Source organism: Triticum aestivum, chromosome 4D, assembly GCF_018294505.1.
Source record: "Triticum aestivum cultivar Chinese Spring chromosome 4D, IWGSC CS RefSeq v2.1, whole genome shotgun sequence".
Taxonomy (NCBI): Eukaryota; Viridiplantae; Streptophyta; class Magnoliopsida; order Poales; family Poaceae; genus Triticum; species Triticum aestivum.
The window spans coordinates 97,237,382-97,243,981 of record NC_057805.1 but is presented as its reverse complement, the minus strand read 5'-3'; the positions used below and the strand labels follow the sequence as shown (position 1 = coordinate 97,243,981).

At 47.2% G+C, this 6,600-nt stretch overlaps 1 protein-coding gene across 2 annotated transcripts; it reads left to right on the top strand.

The window, feature by feature from the left end:
• Positions 1-3,288: 3,288 nt before the first annotated feature.
• Positions 3,289-5,898, top strand: LOC123096467 (putative GPI-anchored protein pfl2). Of its 2 annotated transcripts, none has more exons than XM_044518212.1 (4): positions 3,289-3,628; positions 3,817-3,973; positions 4,746-4,824; positions 5,389-5,898. In XM_044518212.1, the coding sequence occupies exons 1-4, from the start codon at positions 3,403-3,405 to the stop codon at positions 5,524-5,526; spliced, it is 600 nt and encodes a 199-aa protein (XP_044374147.1). In that variant the 5' UTR covers positions 3,289-3,402; the 3' UTR covers positions 5,527-5,898. The 2 variants fall into 2 exon arrangements, with proteins under 2 accessions (XP_044374147.1, XP_044374146.1); XM_044518211.1 differs by having other exon boundaries at positions 3,290-3,628; positions 5,386-5,898.
• The last annotated feature ends 702 nt before the right edge of the window (positions 5,899-6,600 follow it).

The window sequence follows — 6,600 nt, the reverse complement described above, 5'->3', positions numbered from 1 at the left end:
TTGAAGCCACTTCAGAAGAGCTCAAGAAACAATATCCTGGGTACTCATAATGCTGGCAAGATGCTTAGCAAGCTTATTAACTTTCTCTTGTTTGGCGCTTAAATCCTCCAGCGCTTGCTGTTGCACAAGAAAGTATGCATCTGAATTCTGCAGGGACTTCCTCAGTCCTTCGGCTTCTTGCCGCAGCACAGCTGACTGATGCCTTTCAGCTTGTGGCCGAGATTGAAGAAGCCGAAGTGATTCAGGCAGCGAGTTCGAAGAGCTTGTGCCAGCGGTACTGGCTAGTAACTCGAACACTACATCAACGCAAGACTGTAGGGTTTTCTCACTGTCTACAAGATCGTTTTTATCACCTTTCTTGGAGACCAACAGGGTTGTCTCACTATCTTGAACCTTATCTGCATTACTTTCTCTACCATTGCATAGTGGGGTGCTCTTCTCCAATATTCTGTTCGCATACTACAAGAGAAACAAGCAGACACATCACAGGCTTAGCATGTAGTATACGAAACTCATTTTGGTAAACTGGTTCAGTAGTAAGGTGGACAGGATAACAACATGAAACAAATATATATCTATGTACTATGGTCACTGTATTGTCCATATCATTCTAGTTTATGTTGCCAAATCAAGATAGAGACACAGTTCAACTCATATATTTTTAAGACACAGCAGCATAGACAAAATATAAGTGTGAGAAACTATAGTGCATTGGCAACACTTGTAATGTGCATCACATGAGAACATAACTATTTGTACAACTGAAACTGAAATCAACATAGAGCAGGAAGTTAAAACAACAATCCAGTTCAAATGGCCAAAGAAAGAACCCTAGATCGAAAGTTCCGCCGCCATAAGCCTCCGTAGCCACGAAACCAATCGAGAGCCCGTTTCGGCACCCTGCTGGAGGGGGAAACCATCACCGGAGGCCATCTTCATCATCCCGACGGTCTCCATGATGAGGAGGGAGTAGTTTACCCTTAGGGCTGAGGGTATGTACTAGTAGCTATGTGTCTGATCTCTCTCTCTCTCTCTCTCTCGTGTTCTTGATTTGGCACGATCTTGATGTACCGTGAGCTTTGTTACTATAGTTGGATCATATGGTGTTTCTCCCCCTCTACCTTCTTGTGATGAATTGAGTCTTGCTCTTTGAGGTTTCGTTATGTTGGATTGAGTATTGGATTTGAGAACACTTGATGTATGTCTTGCGATGGGATATCTGTGGTGACAATTGGATGTTCTATTCATTCACTTGATGTATGTTTTGGCACTCAACTCATGGATTCCCGAGGTGACATTGGGGTAATCTATGCATAGGGGTTGATGCACGTTTTCGTCCTACGTTCTCCGATAGAAACTTTGGAGGGATTCTTTGTTGCACGTTGAGGGATTGTTATATGATCCAATTATGTTATCATTGTTGAGAGACTTTGCAATAGTGAAAGTATGAACCCTAGGCCTTGTTTTCAAGCATGGCAATACCGTTTTTGCTCACTTTCCTGACTAGCTACCTTGCTGTTTTTATATTTCCAGATTACAAAAACCTATATCTACCATCCATATTACACTTGCATCACCATCTCTTCACCGAACTAGTGCACCTGTACAATTTACCATTGTATTGGGTGTGTTGGGGACACAAGAAACTCTTTTGTTATTTGGTTGCAGGGTTGTTTGAGAGAGACCATTTTCATCCTACGCCTCCCATGGATTGATAAACCTTAGGTTATCCACTTGAGGGAAATTTGGTATTGTCCTACAAAACTATGCACTTGGAGGCCCAACAACGTCTACAAGGATAAAGTTGCATAGTAGACATCAATACCTTGTCGCCATTGAGCATCTCTGGTTACCTCTACTACTCCTCTTTATATTCACACTGTTTCAATCATGTGATTTGTCTCGATGCATGTTTAGTTTCCATTCGACAGTTTGTATTCGCTCACTGTACTCTGTTTATAGTCGCTCCACTGCTGGGTTACGAGAGTTTTGATTTTCCGAAGAAAATTTAAAACTCCCATTCACCCCCCTCTGGTAGACATATTTCGTTCCTACAACTTCTATCCTTTCCGGGACTTCCAACTTCCTCGAGGATAGGACCGCATATTGGGCATTTTAGAGTAGCAGCGGCCCGAGGAGGGGTCGTCACCGGTGAAGGAAGAATGACCTCCTCACGGTCTTCGAACAGTGGCGTGAGGTATTGGAGTCCAACCGCACAGGCAGCAGCAGCGGCTGTCCTCTTCTCCACCGGAGATGGGCCGTGACGCAGCGGCCCGTTGGACACCATGGGCAGAGTGGGGGAGGCCTGGTAGGCGATGCCAGAGGCAGTGACAACATCAGGGGGGCAGAGCTCGAGCAACACCTGGCTTGGCTTTGCGTGCACCAGCTTGGCCGGTCGGGCTTCATTCTTCTTGGACCGTGGCGATGGGGGGATGACTGTTGTTGCCGACAGAGGAGCCGAGGTTGGTGGTGTCAACAACTCCTGAGAACAGCGGCGAGCAACGCGCGGCGAGGGGTGTCAGGTCGGGTTTCGGCCACGCCCAACAGCTAGTGGAGGAGCCTACAGGGGCAACATCTCCAGGGCGCGGTCCTCGATCAAGCTCGAGGAGCCGGAGCCGAGTAGCACAACAGGCGCGGCCTCGACAGGAGGCAAAGACTCACCGGTCTCCATCATTGTGCCTTTTGTCTTGATAGTCGTCGCGGTCGTGCGTGTGGTTGTCGACGGGGTGGGAGATGCGCTCCCTGAGGTTGCGCGCGAGCCGCTCGCCGTCGGCGATGTCCTTCACCCATTGTACCCCTTGGACACAATCCGAGGCCCTTACGTTGGATCCTCTTGAATTGCCAGGTGAATGATCCCCGGAGCTCCAGCCCGTGCGGCCCAAAGGCCGGCTGGTCGCCAGCGCGAGCCGGCAGAGTCATCCAGTTGACGCGCGCTACGTTGGTCGGTGACGCCATTCACGCCCGTACCCAGCACCTCGCAGTTCGTATTGAGCTTCAACGCAGGCTCGATGTAGTCTATCGAGCAGCCGGGGCCAATGGCCCGCGCCACGGCCTCATAAATGGAATGTCCCGCAAGGTATTTAGGGTTTTTTAAGTTTGATCAGCAAAGTGAGACACCGATTCATGCTCATGGTCAGTTCACGGTAGTACTACCTCCTATTTATTCATAATAAACCACTGTTTAAAACTACTGATAGCTATTTTGAATTGGAAGAAGTAGATATTTAGAAAGACTGTACATGATTCTTTTTTTTTTCTTCTCTTGAATATTCGTGGGTTCACCGGTTTTGTTCTCCAATCTTCGGTAGCAAGGCTCTCGTCTCTTCTTCTTCCCGCTCTGCTGCTCCGCCCGCTCAGCTACAAACCCCACCCCCAAATCCAACCCAATCCCGCGCGAATGCGATGGAATCCTCTACCACCAACACGACCACGCCACCGGCGGCAGCCGCCAGCAAGCGGAGGCGGAAGGCGGCGCTGCCCCTAGGGGATCTGACCAACCTCCTCCCGAGCACCCCAGCCCCGAGAAACCCTAGCGCCAAGCGGCCCCTCCGGCCGCCGCGCTCCGACGCCTCCGCGTGCACCTCCTCCGCGTCGGCCACGCCCGTCTCCAAGGCCTCTTCCGCCGCCGGTGAGTTCACTTCCCCCATCTCGGCTCAATCCTTAGTTAACTAGCAGCAGCATCTTAGCTAGGCGCGCCGATTTCCTTCACCATTATCACAACGCAACGCCTTCTCCGTTCGATTGTTGAGTTGCTGTGGATTATTTGCTTCTCCTTGCGTGGCACCAATTTGAGTTTCTGACTCTGGATCTTTGCAGCTGTTGAGGAGCCGGGTTTGGTGAAATCGCCCATCTCGACAATTTACACGAGTCGAGCGACTCGGGGGAGGAGAAATCCCACCAGTGTCAAGGCGCCTTTTCCTACTGGAGCAGCAGCAAGTTGCCCCCCTCTTGGAAAAGCTACAAGGGCCAGCAGGTGAGCAAGTTGATATGTGCCTCGGGCAATTTAGTCCCCTTTCGTTCAGAACGGGCTTGCATTTCATTACTTCGGTTCAGAGTTCAGACCCTGCAGCTCTACACCTGCTTTTGTGCTATCCATTGTGTGATTTTACTTATGATAAGCTTCTGCCGTGAGATAGTTCATTTCGATTGCTGTATTTAGTTTGTCTTGAAACCAGACCAAGTACAACAAAGTTTTAATTAATGCAGATTTTTATCAGTAGGTGAGAATAAATTTTCATCGCAATGGAATAAGGTGCAACAACGCACCGACCAGGCAACCATAATAATTGATGACAAGGTCCATCTGATTTTTCACAGTGCTATTTCTGTTGTATACCTGCAGCCCATTCATTTTGTTGCATAATCTTGTTAAGCCCGCAATAGTTCTGTTCGAAACACAATATGAACAATTAGAGTTCAAGTTCTAACTGGTCTAGACTGTCAGAATACCTGTATGCTTATTGTATTTTGATGGTTTTGTCAGTCTGGCTATCTATTTGTTAACTGCTTGTATTCTTGTCGTTAAGTGCTTTGGATACTGGTAGCTTGTACAGTGTCTCTTGGTTTTCAAGAGAATGAAGTTATCAAATCATATACTATGTCATTAGTAATAGGGGTAACTGGATAAGTAAATGTTCCCAGATGTCCAGATATCTGCAAGTTCCGAATGCAAAGTCTGAATATTGGCATAGCTAATGCTTGCAATGTGAGCGTATTTAGTTAACTCAATTGCACCTCCCTTTCAGTTACTCAACTAAGAAAGCCCCAGCAGCTCAGGATCCTCGTCCTATTTCATCCTCAGCTCCTTGTCATCAAGCTAAAAAGGTAAGCAGCAGTGAACTTTGAGCCAGTTTCCAAGAATTTTTCCTTGACCGCCATGCTCTCTTTGACTGATCTTTATGATACAAATATTAATTATGCTTGCTGTTTGTAGCTCATGGTTTTGCCCAAACTTTGTCATTCAGTAATATGTGACAAGTAAATGGTAATAAGGCACATATTGATTTTCTGTTTCATGCTCCTTTTCATGTGTATCTCCCATGTGGCATTTATTCAACACTGTATATGAAAATATGCTTATTTGAGTAAATGTTGACACCTCATCTGTATGCTGTAGAGTAAGTACCGGCACCATAGTGTCGAGTATCACACAAACTTAAGGCAGTTCAAGGAATATGTATGTTTGGTCCATCTGGATATCCGCCGGTATTGTTTTTATTCTGAATGTAAAGGACTTAAGTAGTACATGCGCTAGTCGAAACAGCAGGTGCTTAAGTCTGGTGTATAAACAGCCTTCCACAGAATCAACCTTAGGAGCAAAACTGAGAATGTTGGGACCCTAGCAACAGTGTTTTCACCTTGCTGATTGCTTGAATTTCTGAACAGAAGAAGAGGCACTTGGGGGTGGAGAACTCATCTTCTGGCAGACCCAAGTTACCAGATGATTTCGTCGAGAAGCAGAGAGCATACTTCCAGGAGATCGACGCCTTTGAACTGCCAGTGGAAGAGGCCTCAGAAACTGACTGACCTGCATAAAAAAAATCAAGCCTATCCGTTGATCATGTGCGATACAGCTGTACAAAAATGTACTCGCTTGGGTTACTTTTATGGGATAACTGCGAGTTATGAAGTAGGAACAGACAGTCCTTGTAACATAGGTGGTGTGCTTTAGTGACAACTGATGCTCAGTTTCGTGTGTTTGTAGTTGTTGTAGTGCGGTAGTATAAGATGTTGTGGAGTCAAGTGATGGCTAGTATATGGTTGTGTTAGGACATGTCCTTGCAAGATTTTGTGTTTGTTGAGGGAGCCATGTCCTTGCAAGTTTGTTTCTCCAATGTATGTACATTGAGCTAAGATGATGTAACGAATGAAGTTATCCAGCAGTTATATCTTCAAATAGCTTCAGCCATCTCCCGATGACTACTCAGGTTAGTGAAGATGTGGTATGATAAGTTGATAACATAGAGCAGAAGGAACGAAGAGTGTTGTAATTTCTGCTGTACGTTCCCCTGAACACTTAGGTCTTAAAAGTGCGTCAATTTTGCTGAAAGGTGAGCCACTTTGGTCTGCCCTCGTTCTACATGATCGCTTGGCAAAGAATTAATTATTAAAGCATATTTTGACTGGTTAACACAGGACGAAGTAGTGTGTGCGCGCCGTTTAGATGTTTTTCCATTGCCTCGTAAAGTTCCCTTTTCCCGTTTGCCCGTAATAAAAACGAGGCCTGCTCCAGGTAGTAAGCCAGTAATGTATGAAGTTTAAAGCACCTCCTAGTCATGCCCAACTGCTACGTCTAAATCGGCAGTTTCTGAAGAGCTAGGCTCGGCCGAAGGAGGGCAAGAGAACACAGTGCTGAGCTCGTGCGATCACGGAGATGCCGCGAGCTTGCGCGTCCCCGGAAAATTGGAGGGAGGATTTCGGCTCACCTCTCGCCGATTCGGTCGCCCCTATTACCCCCCTCCTTTGACCGCCTAAAGTCCCGCCAAACCTCCCACCCCCATCTCATTCGAGCTTTCCCGCCGACGCGCATCGGCTCCGATGAGCAGGTAAGCGGCGCTCCTTCACCAGCGGGTGGTCCACGGCGGCGGCAACTCCTGTCCT

What these genes read in the sequence shown, in the direction of transcription:
- LOC123096467 (XM_044518211.1), top strand. Translation starts at nt 3,403, where the DNA reads ATGGAATCCTCTACCACCAACACGACCACGCCACCGGCGGCAGCCGCC. An exon ending in CAAGGCCTCTTCCGCCGCCG is followed by an intron (nt 3,629 to 3,816) that starts GTGAGTTCACTT and finishes GGATCTTTGCAG; the next exon opens with CTGTTGAGGAGCCGGGTTTG. An exon ending in CTTGTCATCAAGCTAAAAAG is followed by an intron (nt 4,825 to 5,385) that starts GTAAGCAGCAGT and finishes ATTTCTGAACAG; the next exon opens with AAGAAGAGGCACTTGGGGGT.